This window comes from Orycteropus afer, unplaced genomic scaffold, assembly GCF_000298275.1.
Source record: "Orycteropus afer afer isolate SDZICR_OR568_19922 unplaced genomic scaffold, OryAfe1.0 scaffold00146, whole genome shotgun sequence".
NCBI classification, from domain to species: domain Eukaryota; kingdom Metazoa; phylum Chordata; class Mammalia; order Tubulidentata; family Orycteropodidae; genus Orycteropus; species Orycteropus afer.
In genome coordinates, this window is record NW_006921733.1 from 1,169,696 (window position 1) to 1,189,106 (window position 19,411).

Genomic DNA, 19,411 nt, shown 5'->3' on the forward strand with positions numbered 1-19,411 from the left:
CTCACCTATTTTGGTCATGTTGTCAGAAGGGACCATTCCCTGGAGAAGGATGTCATGCTTGGTAGGATGGAGGGTCTGATGAAAGAGAGGAACGCCTTCAATGATATGGATTGACACAGTGGCTGTGATGATGGGCTCAAGTATAGCAGGGATCATGGAGCTGGCGCGGGATCCAGAGGTGTTTCGTTCTGCTGTGCATGGGGTCGCTGTAAGTCAGAAATGACTCGACAGCACCTAACAACAACTACAACATTGCAAATAGTATTGTTTTATAATTTTATTTACAATTATTCATTACTAGTACTTCTATAAAGATTTTCAGCCTCAGAAACCCAGTGGGGGTCACTATGAGTCAGAATCTAGTCAATGGCAGTGAGTTGGGTTTTTTTTGGGTGAGGGAATATAGACATAAAATTTATGTTTATATAAAGCTCATGTCCTGCAACCTTGACAAACTCATTGTCAGTACCTGCTCCATTTTTGTAGATTCCATTGGATTTTCGACATAGATGTGGACTGTGAATAAAGACAGTTTTACTTCTACCTTCCAATTTCGATGCCTTTTATTTCTTTTCCTTGTCTTATTGGTCTGGCTGGGAGATACAGTATGACATTGAAAACATCATAAAGCTTCTTTCATTAGTTTCCCATATCTCAGAAATCACTGTCCTCTTTTGCATGAAATACTGTGCCTTGAATTTATTGTTTTAGATACTTTGCCTATTTAGATTTTGTTTGATCGTTTGCGCCCTGGGAGTGTGGCCCAGAATGTATTCCAGGGCCATAGTATTGGAAGTCTCACCAGATTTGATATGACTAGTAATTCCGGTCATTATTGAGTTTTTGGATTTTGTTCCATGTTTTCCCTTTCACTCTATCCAGCATCTCCAGATTTGATCATTTCCTGAGGGGTTGGCTTTGGTAGCCAGGCACCATCTAGTTCTTCTGCTCATGAGGGCCTTTGTGTCTTGGGCTGATTGCTTCCAAATGCCCTTGTTTTGTTTTTTTGCGTTCTTCTTTGCTTCCAGCGCTAGGGGACCATTAGTTGCCTCTTAGATGGCTGTTTGAAAGCTTTTAAGACCCCAGTTGCTACTCACCAATGTAGGGTGTGGAGCAAGGCTTTTATATATTTGTTGTGCCAATTGAGTCTGGTGTCCCCCAGTACTATGGTCCTGAGACAGTAGATCTATTGGATCTCTCTCCCATAGTGTCTGGTTGTCTGTGAGGAATTATTCTGTATCTGCCTTCTATTGTTTCTGTAAGGACTGCAGATATTTTCTATCACTGGTGTCTGTGCAAGATTAGCCTCAGCTGAATCTATCCTTGGTCTAGAGTATACTTCTGTTCACTTATCCCTGTCTGATCATCTCAGGTGTTTATGTGTTTATCTGTAGCCTGGTGTTCAGTGTTAAAGGCAATGCAGTATTGTGGACACATTGGTTGGTATTAGCATCTGTTGTCTATCTCTTATGTGCAAATTTAGTTGTCCTCTCATTTCCTAATGTTATCATTGTGGTCACAGATCCTTCCCGTATATCCCTCCAACTACTCGTGTCAGCGTGTGGGCCCCAACTAGCCCGAAATTAATCCCTCCCCTCTCTTCTCCATCCTGGTAACCTACTAAGTGAGTTCCTTTATCAAGCAATCCCTTTGTCTTTTTACAGTAATGGGCTCATACAGCACTTGTCTTTCTGTGATTAACTTATTTCACTCAGCATAATGTCCTCCAAGTTCATTCACATTGTGAGATGATTTGCGTATCCGTCATTGTTCTTTAATGTAACATAGTATTCCATTGTGTGCATGCACCATAATTTGGTTATCCACTCATCCGTTGATGGGCATTTAGTTGTTTCCATCTCTTTGCTATAGTGAATTGTGCTGCGATGAACATAGGTGTACACATGTCTGTCCATGCGCTATCTCTCATCTCTTTAGGATATATTCCTAGTGATGGAATTGCTGGGTCAAATGGTACTTCTAGTTTCAGTTTTTTAAGGAAACGCCATACTGTTTGCCATAATTGTTGTACCATTTTACAATTCCACCAGCAGTGCACAATCTCTCCACAACCTCACCAGCATTTGTTATTTTCTGACCTGTTGAACTTTGCTATTATTGCTGGGGTGAGATGATATCTCATTGTTGTTTTGATTTGCATCTCTCTAATGATTAATGATCATGAGCAATTTCTCATGTGTGTGTTGGCTGCCTGTATATCTTCTTTGTTGAAATGTCTGTTCAAGTCTATTGCCCATTTGTGAATTGGGTCTTTTTTTGTGTTGAGGTGTTGAAGTTTTCTATAGATTTGGAAGATAAGTCTTTTATCAGATATGTCATAGGCAAATATTTTCTCCCAGTCTGTAGGTTCTCTTTTGACCCTTTTGATGAAGTCTTTCAATGCACATAAGAATGTAATTTTTAAATGGTCCCAGTCATCTAGCTTCTCTTCTCCCTCCTGTACATTCTGAATCATGCTTGCTAGTCTATTTATGCTGTAAATTATGTCTCCCAGATTTCCCCCTATTTTATCTTTGATGAATTTTATAGTTTTGGGTTTTACATTTAAGTCTTTGATCCAGCTTGAATTTGTTTTTGTGTATGGGGCGAGGTATGGGTCTTGTTTCATTTTTCTACAGGTGGATATCCAGTTTTGCCAGCAAAATTTGTTAAAGAGGTTGTCTCTTCCTCATTTAATGGGTTTTGGAGCTTTGTCAAAGATGAGTTGTCCATAGGCGGATGGGCCTATATCTTGACTTTTGATTCTATTCCATTGGTCTGTCTGTCTATCATTGTACCAATACCATGCTGTTTTGACTACTGTGGCTGTATAGTAGTTCTTAAGTTCTGGGAGTGTGAGATCTCACATTTTGTTTTTCTTCTTGACAAGTGCCCTGCTTATAAGAGGTCTCTTTCCTTTCCATATGAAATTAGTAATTAGTTATTCCATGTCCTTAAAAAAAATTGTTGAAATCTGGATTGGGATTACGTTAAATGTGTAGATTGCTTTAGGTAGTATTGACATTTGCACAATATTTAGTCTACCTATCCATGAACAAGGTAAGTTCTTCCATTTATGTAGTGCCCTTGTTGTCTCTTGTAGCAGTGTTTTATACTTTTCTTTGTACAGGTCTTTTTGTGTCTCTGGTGAGGTTTATTCCTAGATATTTTATCTTTTTGGTAGCTATAGTAAATGGTATTGTTTCTCTTATTTCTTTATCAGAGGACTCTTTGTTGGTATAGAGGAATCCAACTGAGTCTTGTATGTTGACCTTATATCCTGCCACTTTGCTGAACCTCTCTATTAGTTCCAGTAGTTTTTTCATTGAGTCCCTTGGGTATATCATATCATATCATCCACAAAAAGAGATAATTTTAGTTTTTCTTTGCCAATTTGTATGCCTTTTATTTCTCTTTTTTGCCTTATTGCCCTGGCCTGGACTTCCAATACTGTGTTAAATAGAAGTGGTGATAGAGGACATCCCTTTCTGGTTCCTGTTCATAAGAGGAATTCCTCGAGTCTTTCTCCATTAATAATGATGTTGGCCATTGGCTTTGCATATATACCCTTTATTATGTTGAGGAATTTCCCTTCTACCCTTATTTTGCTGAGGTTTCTGAACAGAAATGGATGTTGGAGTCTATCAAATGCATTTTCTGCATCGATTGATATAAACATATGGCTCTTTTGTTTTGTTTATGTGATAGATTACATTGATTGATTTTCTGATGTTGAAGTATGCTTGTAAACCTGGTATAAATTCCACTTGGTCTGAATATATTAATTTTTTGGTATATTGTTGGATTCTGTTGGCTAGAATTTTTAAAAGATTTTTGCATCTATGTTCATGAAGGATATTTGTCGGTAGTTTTTCTTTCTAGCGATGCTTTCCCTGGTTTTGGTATTAGTGTTATGCTTGCTTCATAAAATGATTTTGGAGTATTCCATCTTTTTCTATGTTCTGAAGTAGCTTGAGTAGCATAGGTGTCAACTCTTCTTTGAATATTTGATAGAATTCTCCAGTGAAGCTATCAGGGCCAGGACTTTTCTTTGTGGGAAGGTTTTTTTTGTTATTGGTCTGTTGAAGTTTTCTATCTCCGAGTGGGACAGTTTAGGTAGGTCTTGTGATTCTAGAAACTTGTTCATCCCTTCTAGGTTCTCAAATCTGTTGGAATACAGGTTTTCATAACATTCTGTCAGTATCTTTTTTTATTTCCATTGGTTCTGTTGTGATGACACTATTTTCGTTTACAATTCTTGTGATTTGGATCCTCTCTTTCTTTTCTTTTTTTAGATGTGCCAGTGATTTGTCAATTTTATTAAGCTTTTTGAAGAACCAGCTTTTGTTTTGTTGATTTTCTCTATAATTTTTTTTTGTTTGTTTTCTGTTTCAATTATTTCTGCTCTGATATGTATTATTTCCTTGCTTCTAGATACTGTAGGATTCTTTTGTTGTTCTATTTCTAGTTGTTGGAGTTGATGAATTAGAGTGTTGATTTTGTTTCTTTCTTCTTTTTTTGGTGTATGCATTTATTGCTATAAACTCTCCTCTGAGTATGGCTTTCACTGTGTCCCATAGATTTTGGTATGATGTATCTTCTCATTTTTTTCTAGGAATTTTTTTATTTCAGTTTTTATCTGATCTGTTACCCAGTAGTTTTTGAGCAGTGAGTTGTTCAGCTTCCATATATTTGATGCTTTTTCCTTGCTCTTCCTATTATTAATTTCTAATTTTATAGCATTGTGGTCTGAGAGGCTACTTTTTAGTATTTCAATGCTTTTGAATTTATTGAGGCTTGTTTTATGTCCTAACATATGGTCTGTTCTGGAGAAGGATCCATGTGCACTGGAGAAGAATGTGAATTGTGCTTTTGTTGAGTGAAAATATCTGTATATGTCTATGAGGTTGAATTAGTTGATTGTATTGTTGAGTTTTGTATCTCTGTTGACTTTTTTACTAGTTGACCTGTCCCTCTTTGAAAGTGGTGTGTTAAAGTCTCTTACTACTATTGTAGAGTTGTCTATTATCCTTTTTAATTCAAATAATATTTGTTGATGCCACACGACCTGATTTTGTTGATCTCTTTTGTCCACTAGAAGAACTTTCTTAAGCGTTTCTTGTTAGATTTGTCTAGTTTTTACAAAATCCCTTAATTTCTGTTGGTCTGTGAATGTCTTGATTTTGTCCTCATATTTGATGGATAATTTGGCTGGGTATAGGATTCTTGGTTGAAAGTTCTTTTCCTTCAGTGTTTTATATATGCCGTCCCTTTGCCCTCTTGCCTGCATGATTTCTGCTGAGTAATTGGAGCTCAGCCTTACTGTTTGATTATTATAAGTAATATTTCTTTTGTCTCAGGCAACTCTCAAAATTTTTTCTTTGTATTTGGTTTTGGAGAGTTTGATTATAATGTCTTGGTATTTTTCTTTTGGGATCTATCTTGTGTGGGGTGCTATGGGCTTCTTGGACAAATATCTTTTCTTCTTTAATGATATGGGGGATATTTTCTGTTAGCAGGTCTTCCACAATTTTCTTGGTGGTTTTTGTCACCTGTTCTTGTTCTAGAATTCCAATGCATCTTATGTGGTTTGTTTTCATGTCATCCTATATACTTTGGTTCTCTTTATTTCTCTTAAATCTTTGTTTTGATTTTTCTTCTGACAGGCTGGTGTCCAGGGGTTTGTCTTCTAATTGGGATATGTGTTCTTCAGCCAGTTCTAACATACTCTTTTGTGCTTCTACTGTGTTGTGTAATTCTGTAATTTCGGTATTCATCTTCTGCATTTCTAATTGCTGTTTTTGTATGAGTTCTGATAGTGCATTAATCTTATTATTTTGTTCTTGAATGATTTTCCTGAGTTCTTCCAGAGAACTGCCTGTGCTCTTCTTGTTTCTGTTTAGGGTTTCCTTAGGCTCTTGTAGAGCTCTATAAACATATCTTCTAAATTCCTTCTCAGATAATTCTATTCCCTCCTCTTCTTCCATTTATAATGAGACAGACCTTTGTGGTTTTGCATCTAATGCCTTGTCCTGTTTTTTGTTTGTTTGTTTGATTTGAGGTTGCCTGTTGTTTCATAGATATTTTGAGGTTATCTTTAACTGTTGGTTATGTATTGATTTGTTTTGTCTTAGTTCCATGGTTTAATATTTTGTAAAGGTGAAGCTGGTGTATTTTATTTTATTTTAGTTATTAATTCAGGTATGCTGAGTTGCTCTGCAGTTTTTCTTTGTAATGGTGGAATCACTGTGTGGAATGTAGATATGGCTTTCTGTTTGTTGTAAAGAGGTTTTAGAGTTCAAACCGGAAGGTTTTATGTTGTCTGAATGTGGTTTCTTCTATTAGATGAATGAAGTTATTGGCGGAGAAGGTCGGAGCAGAAGAAGGAAAGTTTGTTGCTGTAAGGATGGTTTCTAGGGCTTTGAGCAGGCTGCTGTTGATGACATCATACTGTTATTTACAAGCCTGCAGTTCAATTTCAGCAAAGACTACAGTCATTAGGGGTTCACCACTTTTTGCCAGGCTCAGACACAAGCAAAAACCCCACTTCCAAGACCCCTCTGTTCCAAAAATGCAACCAAAGACAACTTACTGGCTCTTTGATACAGTGTAGGGGTTTCTCTCTCTGGCCTTGCCTGCCTGTGGCACCAGCCCAACTGGCCCAGACCACATCTGCCTTGGGTGTTCCTCTGTGAGTCTGCCCACCCATGGTGCCAAAGATCTGCTCAGTTTCAGTGGTGGTGGGGTCAGGAAAGTGCCTTCTAGTAATCTGAGGTCCCAAAATTACTGATAAAGTCAAGCACAGGCCTCTCAGTGGCACTAAGCTGACAAAAGCCTACTGGGTGACCCACTGCACAGGCAACTCCCTGGGCCCACCATCCTGCAGCACCAGTGGACCCTATGCTCAGGTTTCAACGTGTTGGACATGCCCCTTTGCACCTAGCCAACCCAAGTTACTGATAAAATCAGATGCTGAAGGTAAATCCTTGGGGTGATCGCTTGTATGCTGGTGTGGTCTCTGGTATGCTGGTGTGGTGTGTTTTCTTCCTTAACCCACAGAGGTCTTGGATGGCTGTTCTTGCCTGCTGGTTGCTCTCCCAGAGAAGTGTCCAATGGCTTTTCTTGGCTGCCTGTCAGGGCTTTGCAGGATAGATCTTCTGATCTTGTTATTTATTTATTTTTTCCTTGTACCTTTCTCCTTTCTAATTCTATTCCTCTGAGTTTGGTGTACTCTGACTCAGTGAACTGTTCGGAGCACCAGAATCCCTAATTCAAACTACTGTACCTAGTTTTTCAGGCACTAAGATGCTAGAGGGGAGTAATGTGGTGATTACTGGCAACACTTCATTTTCAATTATGAATAAATCTTGATTGTGTATTTGGACAGTTTCAGATTGCAGAAGTCAGTAAAAATCTTCAATTTTGTCTTTGGCTTTAGTGGTTGGTGTATAAATTTGAGTAATAGTAGTATTAACTGGTCTTCCTTGTAGGCATATGGATATTATTTTATCACTGACAGCATTGTATTTCAGGATAGTTCTTGAAATATTCTTTTTTCATGATGAATAAAACACCATGTCTCCTCAATTTGTCATACCCACTGTAGTGCACCATATGATTGTCTGATTCAAAATGATCAATACCAGTCCATTTCAGTTCACTAGTGCTTAGTGTATCAATCTTTATGTGTTCCATTTCATTTTGTTGTTGTTTTGTTGTTGCTTCTAGGTGCCATTGAGTCAGCTCTGACTCATAGTAAGCCTATATACAACAGAAGGAAACACTGCCAAATCCTGCCCCAGCTTCACAATCCTTGCTATACCTGAGCCCATGATTGCATCACTGTATCAGTTCATTTTGTTGAGGACCTCCCCCTTTTTTGCTGACCCTCCACTTTACTAAGCATCAGATCCTTCTCTAAAGAATAGTCCCTTCTGACAACCTGACCAAACTAGGTCAGAAGAAGTCTGGGTCTTCTTGCTTCCCAGGAGAATTCAGGCTACATTTTTTTCCAGGACAAATTTGTTTGTTCTTCTGGCAGTCCATGGTACTTTCAATATTTTTCACCAACACCACAACTCAAAAGCATCAACTCTCCTTCAGTCTTCCTTATTTGTTGTTCAGCTTTCACATGCATATGTTAGGAGCTCTGGTAGCATAGTGGCTAAGACACTTGTCTGCTTATGAGGTGATTGAAAACACCATGGCTTGGGTTAGACACATCTTAGTTTTCAAAGAGAAATCTTTGCTCTTCAGCACTTTAAAGAGGTCTTTTGCAGCAGATTTGACCAGTGCAATATATCATCTGATTTCTTGACTGCTGCTTCCATTTTGACAACTTCCAATTTTTCTATGTTTATACTTCATACATTCTATGATCTGATTATTAATGGATGTTTAGTGCTGTCTCTTCTCATTTTGAGTTGTGCCACATCAGCAAATGAAAGGCCTAAAAGCTTTATTCCCTCCATATCATTAAAGTTGACTCTACTTTGAGGAGGTGCTTCTTCCCCAGTCATATTTTGAGTGCTTCCAACATGAGGGGCTCATCTTCTGGTACTATATCAGACAATGTTTCACCGCTATTCTTAAGGTTTATTGATCATGGGTTTTTTTAGAAGTAGAATGCCATGTCCTTCCAAGTCTGTCTTAGTCTAGAAGCTCTGATCAAACTTGTCCATCTTGGGTGATCCTGTTGATATTCAAAATACTGGTGGCATAGCAACACACAAGCCACCATGATATGACAAACTGACAGATGAGTATTGGTTATTTTATAAGACAAGAGAAAGGGCCATGTATTTACATACAAGTGAGAAAGAAGCACTAGAAGAAAATGAATGCAGTGCAGGGAGACAGGACATTTTTGGAGCAAGTCCTCAAGTAGATGTTAGGGGAATGGATCCTCTGTGCATGTGGAGGAACCAGCCTTCTTCAGGAGCAAAGATGGTTCATTCATGATAACAAAAACAGATTCACATGTATAGGAACAGTCCGCTGGGGCAGAGGAGATTATCCTTCAATATCAGATATTGTCAGTTTTCTCAAGAAAAGAAGAAGCTTAGTGTGATCATAGGAGAGGTTTTGAAAGAAGAGAGAAGGTATGAAGTTTTCAGCTAGGTAACTGAGTGATTATGTACATTGGCAATGGCAGTTCTGATTTCAAGACATCATTAAGAGCTCTTTTGAGGTTAATAATGTACATGTAAGAGAACATGTATGGCTGTGTAAAACACCATTATTCAGTTTGTGCTTTATGTACTGCCAGCTGCATAACTGTGTATATGACCAGTTGTCACAGTTGTGCATAAGATCAGCTACATAATTGTCTACGAGATCAATTGGCACAGTTGTGTACAGGACCATTTACATAGTCAGCTGCATGGATACAGCAAGGAGATTGGGAGGCAGAACATTGAGATGACTAGGAGGATCACCATTCTTGATAGTGAATAATTTAATTTACAGCTATAGGAATGAAACAGTTTATTATTATTATTATTATTTTATAAAAATCAACACTAGATTTTGTATATTTTATTTTATTATATTAGTTAAGAGTATGGTTATAAGCAACAGAAATCCAATTGAAACTTGCTTAATCAAGTATGTGAGATTGCATGTGCCTAAATCAGCCCACTTTTGATGAGGGAGCTGATGGGCTCTATGGTGCACCAGATTCTGTCATTGGCTTTTCCTCCTATTGCTCTGCTCATCTTGACTAGACTGTGTTCTCAGAAAGGCTCTTCCCTCAGTATGACTATGGTCTTCTCCAGATTTGCCTCTCACAGTTTACCAATCTTTGGTATAAAGGAAGAGTCTCTTCCTCACATATCCTCACTAGGATATGTTTAGATGTCAGATGGAGCTAAACTGGCTGAACCTGTATCCTATCCAATGCTGATCACTATGGATTGGAGGGTTGGATGATGTGATTGGCTTCACCAAGAAAATGTACCCTTCCTTTAACCAATCAGTGTATATATTGGGAGTGGGGTATCTAATAATTTGAAGCCAGTCTTGGTCCATTTTCCTCACCCAGACCACTCTGGACATTTTTTGTTTGTGTATGTCCCCCTCATAGATCATGTACACAGTCAAGAGAGTGATTTCATGTCAAGCAGACACCTTTTCATGAAAAATGTCAAATAATGAAATTCAATCCAGTTATTTTCATAAGTACAGGCATTATTCCCCAGCCCCCACTCCAAAAGGGTTTCCTGGTATGTGTCCAAATCCTGGAGCATTACTGAGGAAGGTGGTTTTCATCTGAAATGTCCTTGTGCTGCCCCTAAGGACACATTCTCTAAAAGACTCTACAACCTTCAACCACAGGAATTTGCAAATCTTAGTTAGCATTTTCTCTTTTCTATCATATAGAACAGCCACAAGCAGAGAATTTACTTTCTGATTGCTAATGAGATATCCCCCCACCCCTGATATTTGCAAATCAATCACTTTGTCTTGCTTGTGAAGTAATCAAATGGAGAGATTGTGAGATGGTCTAAATATATATAAGAATACAAAAGAATAGAAGTCTGCCTTGGGTGCTCTGGTAGCATAGTGCCTAAGGCACTTGACTGCTAACCAGAAGGTTGGAAGTTCAAATCCACCAGCCACTCCTCAGAAGGAAGATGGGGCAATCTACTTCCATAGTGATACTGCCTCGGAAACCCAAGGAGGGGTCGCTATGATTCGGGTCTGACTCCACAGCATATAACAACAACACAACAACCAAAACAAACTGGGATTTGGTTTTGATTTCAGGCAATGGGACCCTGATCGGAGCATCTGCTAATGTAGTTTGTGCAGGAATTGCTGAGCAGCATGGATACGGATTCTCCTTCATGGAATTTTTCAGGTACTTTTAAACTCATTTTAAATTTCTGTTTAACTATATAGTCCCCAAGCTTACATTAATTAAACCAACAACAATGACACATGCTATCAAACACTAGGATAAACATGTTTCTAGCAATCATTTTAGTGTGGGTATGGCTAGCTCACACAAAACACATGATAGATTTATTGCTGAGATTATTTTCATAATACAGAGGAGAATTCAGACTTTCTTGGGCCTGAATGGTTCACACAGAGTCAAGGAGTCAGGAAATAGTTGTGGGTTTGTTGGGCATATGACTTTCATGTGGCTGCTCTTGTGGAAATTTCCATAGGAATTTGTGCCTAGAATGTACAAGACAAGGTGCATGTGAGAGATGTCAGCTGCAGAATGCACAGCATAAACCCCACACTCACAAGGACTCACCATGCTGGAGGTGTAGCCACAATTATCACTCTGAGGAGGCATTACCTGTGTGGACACAGGGTAGGGAGGATGGCTGTCCACCTGCCCCAGTGACACAGCTGCTGGCACATGGCAGCATGCTGCAAGGAAGCTAGGGCTACTGAGGTCCCACTCCCCTCCATGCCCACTTTCACGTGACACAACTGCATATTTGTTTTCCCTCCTCCTCAAGCCCATTGCTGCACATATCCACTGTGTAGGCATCCATGTGAACCATGCTCAGCTTCCCCCTTATCATTTGAATCAGGATTATGACCCTTCTCTAAATGTAAGGCTGTCTTGTTCTTGTTAGGTGTGTAGTCAAGTTTCGACTCATAGTGACCCCATGTGACATAATAGAACTGTCTTGTAGGATTTTCTAGGCTGTAGTCTTTATGAGAGCAGATCACTAGCTCCCCTGGAGCTGCTGGGTAGGTTCAAATTGTCAACCCTTTTAGTTAGAAGCTGTAAAAATGGCACGACAGAGACTTCTGACCTCTAGGTTCTCAAGGGGGGAGGAAGATCAAGATAACAGCCCAAGGCTGATTCCTGTGATGCAGAGCAGAGACATGTATCCATCCTCCAAACTTTTTATCAGTTCTGACAGGTACTGTCCCTCCCATGGCACACTCCACTTCTTTGCTGGGATTATATTCAAAAACTTCTGATTTAACTTACACCACAGTATTTCCTACATCAATAAGCATGCCAGAAAAGCAGGTGAGGTGGGCAGAATGGACATTTATGGTCCCATAAAATGGTGCTGCCAACATGAACTTACAATATTTATTTCATGTTGACCAAAGCTTTTATTGAAGTTCATTGGATATAAACTCACAGAAATATATGCACAGTAGTGCACAGAACCAGCCCAATTTACAATTGGAATGTAAAAGTATGGCACTGTATCTGTGGCTGCATGGCAAAGTGAGGGACAGTCTGTGGGGCAGCTCTTGTCCTGAGACTCAAGCCTGTGTAGAAAATGCCTACTATAGCTGTGTGTGGAAACAGCATGTCAGTAGTCACAATCAGGTAAGGACCACTAACACAGGTCTCTGAAGATACTGGAACGTTTACTGTACTGGCCATTTCCATTGTCCAGGAGCAACTAATCATACATGGCAGTTTTGCTGAGGAGTTAATGTGAATTCACTCATGGAAGATTTGTGCATGGAAAGGAGGCCTTTGGTTGCACTGCTCAGCAGGACTCTGGGCAGGCTACTGACCCTACTGCTAAAGGATAAGATCCCAGCTGTCTTGGTTGTATATAAAAGACCTAATCCAATCACTTAAAGAATTTTCCTAATAAGAACAGCATTCATCACAGCAAACAGAGCAGCAGCATTACACTGTCAGCCTCTCTCCTTTGCTCATAGGCCATGATACTTGGGCCTCAGGAACACAGCCAAGGGTAATAACAGTAACAAGGACCTCTGTCCAGTTGAGGGGGTGGGTGTCCAGGCCACTTGGACTATGTATGATGTCTAAAGTTCATTCAGGGGGTGGTATGTTTATGCACTGAACTTTAAAAGTAGACTAGGCATTTCTTTTATGATGTGTAGAACATGTGTGCAGTTACACTGGTGAAGGGCTAGGGTGGTGATCAAGAAATTGAAACCTCAGAAAGGTATGGGATAGACTTTTTTGATTGACACAGTGATGCAACTATGGGCTCAGATATAGCAAGGATTGTGAAGCTGGGGCAAGATTTGGCAGTGTTTCCTTCTGTTGTGTATAGGGTCACTATAAGTTGGAGCTAACTCAACAGCATCTAACAGCAACAACACAAAAACACAATGAAATGGAACACATAAAGGTTGATATTCTAGGCATTAGTAAGCTGAAATGGACTGGTATTGGCCACTTTGAATCAGACAATCATATGTTCCACTATACTGTGAATGACAAATTGAAGAGAAATGGTGTTTTATTCATCATCAAAAAAGAATATTTCAAAAACTATCCTGAAGTACAATGCTGTCAGTGATAGGATAATATCCATATGGCTACAAAGAAGACCAGTTAATACTACTATTACTCAAATTTATACACCAACTACTAAAGCAAAAGACAAAATTGAAGATTTTTAGTGACTTCTGCATGCAGTCTGAAATTGGCCAAATAAACAATCAAGATTTATTCATAATTACTGGTGGTGGAATGAGAAAGTTGGAAACAAAAGGGAAGCATTGGTAATTGGAAAACACAGCCTTGGTGATAGAAATGACCTTGGAGATTGCACAATAGAATTGTGCAAGGCCAACTACTTATTCATTGCAAATATCTTTTTTCAACAACATGTACTTGCCTATACACGTAGACCATGCCAGATGGAGTACACAGGAATCACATTGATTACATCTGTGGAAAGAGACAATGGAGAAGCTCAATATCATTAATCAGAAAACAGCGAGGGACCAACAGTGGAGCAAACCATCAAATGCAAATTTCAGTTGAAGTTGAAGAAAACTAAAGTAAGTCCATGAGAGCCAAAATATGACTTTGAGTATATCCCACCTGAATTTAGAGACTATCTGAAGAATAGACCTTATGCATTGAACACCAATGACCAAAGATCAGACAAGTTGTGGGATGACATCATGAATATCATACACAAAGAAAGCAAAAGGTCATTGAAAAGACAGGAAAGAAAAGAAAATCAAAACGGATGAGAATCTGAGAAGAGACTCTGAAACTTGCTCTTGGATGGAAAGTAGTGAAAACAAACGGAAGAAATAAGATAAAAGAGCTGAAAATAAGATTTCAAATAGTGGCTCAAGAAGACAAAATAATGTATTATAATGAAACATGCAAAAGCACGGAGTTAGAAAACCAAAAGAGAAGAACATATTCAGCATTTTGCAAGGTGAAAGACTTGAAGAAAAATTTCAATCTTCAAGTTGCAATATTGAACTATACTAGTCAAAGTAATAAACAATGCAAGAAGCATCAAAAGAAGATGGAAGGAACACACATAGTTACTGTACCTAAAATAATTGGTCAATGTTCAACCATTTCAAGAGGTAGCATGTGGTCAAGAACCAATGGTACTGAGGGAAAAACTCCAAGCTGCACTGAAGAAAATTGTGGCAAACAAGACTCTGAGAATTGACAGAATATCTACTGAGATGTTTCCACAAACAGATGCAATGCTGGAAGCACTCATTCATTCACACCAAGAAATTTGGAAGGCAGATACCTGGCCAAATAATGGGAAGAGATCCATATTTTGCCCATTCCAAAAAGTGGCACTCCAACAAAATTTGGAAATTATAAAATAATATCATTAATATCACATGCAAGTAAAGTTTCACTGAAAATAATTAAAAAACAAAAATCCTCAACAACTGGACCAGAAGCAACACCATGATAAACGGAGAAAAGATTGAATTTATCAAGGACTTCATTTTCCTTGGATCTACAATCAACACCCATGGAAGCACCAGTCAAGAAATCAAATGATGTGTTTGTTCTGGGCAAATCTGCTTCAAAAGACCTCTTTAAAGTGTTAAAGTGTGAAGATGAAGGTGCACCTGACTTTGAAAGTCTAAGTGCACTGCACTTTGAAGACTACGGTGTGCCTGACCAAGCCATGGTATTTTCAATCACTTATGTGCATGTGAAAGCTGGAAAATGAATAAGGAAGACAGAAGAATTGATGTCTTTTGCATTTTGGTGCTGTCAAAGAATATTGAATATAGTATGGACCGCCAGAAGGACAAAAAGGTCTGTCTAGGAAGAAGTTTGGCCAAAATACTTCTTAGGAGCAAGAATGACAAGATTTCGTTTCTTGTCCTTTAGTCATGTTATGAAGCAGGACAAGTCCCTGGAGAAAGATACCATTCTTGGTAATTTAGAGGGTCACTGAAGGAATATTCTTAATAAGATGGATTTACAGAGTGGCTGCAAAGATGGGCTCAAGCATAGCAATGATTGTGAAGATTGAGCAGGATCCAGCAGTGTTTCATTCTGTTACACATGAGTCAAAACTGACAATGGCACCTATCAAGAAAAACAACAATGAAAATAAATTCTCTATGATAACACAACCTGCTCCAGGTACATCTGAAGAATATAAGACAATGAGACATTATATCTTCCCCTTATTCTCATATGACTCATTAAAATCTCTATATATTAAAATATAACCAAAGACTCTTAATTAATAAACTAAGAAAAGCAAACCAAAAACCCAGAAAGAATGAATAATAAAACAAAGGTGATTACATGTTAACCATTGTAAATCTGATAAAAGAGGTTACATAGGAATTCTTTGTACTATTGCAAATGGTTAGTAAGTTTGAAAATATTTCAAAATGAGAAGACAAAACATACTATAACTTAGCCAAAGCACCTCCTCTGCCAAACTCAAGACTAGATTTACAACTGCATACTCAGAACACTTCTTGGGTGTCTAGCAGATACTCTAACATTCTACACAGTTCTCCTCACTTCAGTAAATGGAAACCCTATTCTCTCACATGTTTTTTTTTTTTTTAATTAGTGATATCTTTGACTCCTTACTTATTTTTCAAAACCTTTATTCTATCCTTTTACAAATTTTGTAGGATCTACCTTCAAAATGTGAACAGGCAAACCTTGCTTCCAGTCATGATGGAGGTACTGACATGAGATGTACTCTCCCACTGTAGATAATTAGAAAACGCTGCACCTGTGAGGCTGGCTGTGCAAGGATTTCATGGATAGAACATAAAAAAGCATAAATATAAGTACATAAATAAAGTTTAAAAGGTGAACTTTTTCAACATTAAAACCTCATTTTCTTTAAAAACAATTAAGAAAATGAAAAGGCAAGTCAAAGACTTGGAGAAAATATTCCCAAAAACCTATATCTGATGAAAAACTTTTATCCTGAATGTGCAATAATTTATAACTCACTAATAAAAAGAAAAGAAATCCAACAATAAATATAATACGATATGAAGAGACATTTCACACACAAATGACCAATAAGTACATAAAAATGCTGACTCCTTAGTCCTCAAGGAAATTCCAATTAAAATCATAACAACCTACTTAAATAGTAACAATCAATAATATTGATAAAACCAAATTTTGGTAGCAGCTATTGATAGCAGCTGTATCCATGACAGCCAAATAATAGGAAATAACCCAAGCATCCATCAACAGGTGAATAAAAAAATCAAGATGTGATGGAAAATTTTTATAGTAGAGTGAAAAACTAACCATCAATAAAAAAGAGTTTTACTAATACTGGGAACAACACTTATGAATCTTAAAATAACATGCTGAGAGCTTCCATGTCCAGGCAAGATGAACCAATGATCCCTTCTGAAACAACCAAAGCAACCAATCAAACAAAATTTAAATAAGCAAAGTATCTAAAATAATGAATTCAAGGCACTGTGTTTCATGCAAAAGACGACAGTGATCTCTGAGTGAGGGGAAACTAATGAGAGAAAATTTATGATGTTTTCAACATCATACTGTATGTCCCAGCCAGACCAATAAGGCAAGCAAAAGTAATGAAAGGCATCGAAATCGACACCTGCAAAACTCATTTGTTCATGACTATAGATTTTATCTATTTTCTTGGATGGAGAAAAAAACACACTGTTGTCACTTGTATTCAAGAATGTTGTCTGTATTCTGCCCTAGTTTTGTCCCTCTTCTGCCAACTTGAATTATCTTTTGTGTTAGGTCCTTATGCCTAAGAACTCAGAGCAATTTTCCTGGAGAATGATCGTCTAATGGTTGTAGAACCCTCAGTTGCATGAAATTCTTACTTTGCAATTGCAAATGTATACAATTTTTTTTATCTACCTTATTAAAAAAAATTTCCACAAAAGGTGTCTTCCTGTGATACACAGAAAAAAATGTTGGGAGCTTTCTACTTTTTTTAACTAGTATTTTCCTGATAATGTTAATTTTTCGTATTTAATGGAAAAGATTTAAAAGTATAAATGTAGAATAAAAATAACTCATAATTTTGTTACCTAGAAATAACTATTGTTAATAATTTAGTGTATTTTCTTACTTTTTTCCCTCCCTCATAAAAATTTTTAAAATTTTAACAAATATTTTAACCACATTTTGTCCTTCCTTTTATTCTTCATATTACATTGTGAACATTTAGTGAAGCTATTAGTTATCCTTCCAAATATACCATAATCTATAACATGTGGATATATATCACTATTTATTTTACTTTTCTTGGGAATTTAGATTGCTGCTGCTTCTTTTTTTAAAAAAATCATAACTAATCCTGTGATTAATATATTCACTGATATTTCATCTCTAATAATTGAAAATAAATTTCCTGACATACAATCACTGGCTAAGTGAATGGTTTATAAAATATCCAGATACATGCTGATAAGTTAGCATCTAGAAATGTTGCTCTATCACTCATTTCATTGACATTCACCAACACTTATTACCCTTTTCAATACTCATGGCCCTTTTTGTAGGCTAACAATGGATTCACATTTTGTTTTAATTAATTTTATTGAGATTAAAGTATTTTCATGTAAGTATTGGAATTTATAGTAGAGTGAAAAACTCTATTTTATAAACGTTCTATTCATTTCTTTTGCCTTTTTCTCTCTCTTGAGAGATTTATTTATTTTTTTTTTAAAGTTTCTTTTCTGGAAGCTCTCTTTAGCGCTAAAGGAATGATTTCTGACCTATATGTTGTAACTGTTTCTTAGTTTATTTTTATATTTTAATTTTGGTAAAGAATTTTGAAGTATTCTACAGTCAAAGCTATGAACCTTACTCAATGTTACCTTATATTTGTCTTTATTTTTAGGAATGTATTTTCCCTTCCCCAAACAAATTTCACCTCTGTTTTTATCTAGACTTCTGGTTCCACTAATATTTTTTATTAAGCTTCATCTTTTGAAGCAATTGTTGATTCATATAAAATTAAAAATAAATAAGTGCAGAAAGATCCTTAGTACTTTTCATTCAGATTACCATAATGATGATATCTTGCGAAACTGCATTATAATAACAAGGATGTTGACATTGAGACAATTCAGATACAGAAGAATTCCATCACTACAAGGATTCCTTCATGTTGCTTTTAAAGCCACATTCAGAAATTCTTACATCTCCTTCTATCCCTGACCCTTTGCAATCACTATCTACTTTTCCATTTCTTAAATTTTATGCCCAGAAGTGAGATTACTTGGATGTATGGTATGCTTATGGTTAAAAGAATTGCAGTATTTTTTTCCAGAATAGCTGTACAATTTTAGATTTGTACTAGTAATGTGCTAGAGGTTTAGTTTCTCTGCATCCTCTCCAGCATTTAATGTCATAAACTTTATTTTTCCTATTCTTATAGATGTGTAGTGATGTATTATTATGGTTTTAATTTTAAATTCCCTTATGACTAATGAAGGAGCTCTGGTAGCGTAGTGCCTAAGGCACTTGACTGCTCACCAGAAGGCTTGCGGTTCAAACCCACCAGCCACTCCTTGGAAAGAAGGTTGGGCAATCCTACTTCCGTAGTGATACTGCCTCGGAAACCCAAGGAGGGGTCGCTATGAGTCGGGGCCCACTCGACGGCAAACAACAACAACAACATGACTAATGATGTTGGATATCTTTTCATTTTATTATTTTATTATTTGCCATATGTATATCTCCTTCAGTGAAATATCTGTTCATGTCTTTTGCTTATTTTCAAACAGAATTATTTTTATTAATGAGTACTGAGAGTTATAGATACATATCCAACAACCCTGAGTTGCTGGATATATGGGCTTGCAAATATATATTCCCAGTTTATAGCCTGTCTGTTTATCCTATTAACAAGTTCTTGTACAAAGCATGATTTGAGTTTTATTAAAGTTCAATGTATCATTTTTTTTGTTTTGTTTTGTTTTAGGAGTCATGCTTTTGGTGTCAAGTTTGAGACCTAAATGATTTCTCTAATTGCTTTTTGTTTTTATTTTTATTTTTTTAATTCTCTCTCTCTCTCTCTGTTTTTACTGTGATTGAGTGAAGATTTACAGAGCAAATTCACTTTCCATACAGCAGTTCATATATACTTTGTCTCATGTCATTGACCACAGTTTACCACAATGCAACAGTTCCCCTCCCATTTCCTCACCATAGTTACCTCTTCCCAGTGTC

The 19,411-nt window shown here is 37.2% G+C and overlaps 1 protein-coding gene across 1 annotated transcript in view; it reads left to right on the forward strand.

Moving 5' to 3' along the window:
* The window catches only part of OCA2 (OCA2 melanosomal transmembrane protein), a 574,440-nt gene that overhangs the window by 405,260 nt on the left and 149,769 nt on the right, over nt 1-19,411 (forward strand). The window contains exon 21 of the mRNA XM_007945979.1: nt 10,768-10,861. Coding sequence (XP_007944170.1) covers nt 10,768-10,861 — 94 coding nt within the window. The remainder of the gene's footprint in view (nt 1-10,767; nt 10,862-19,411) is intronic.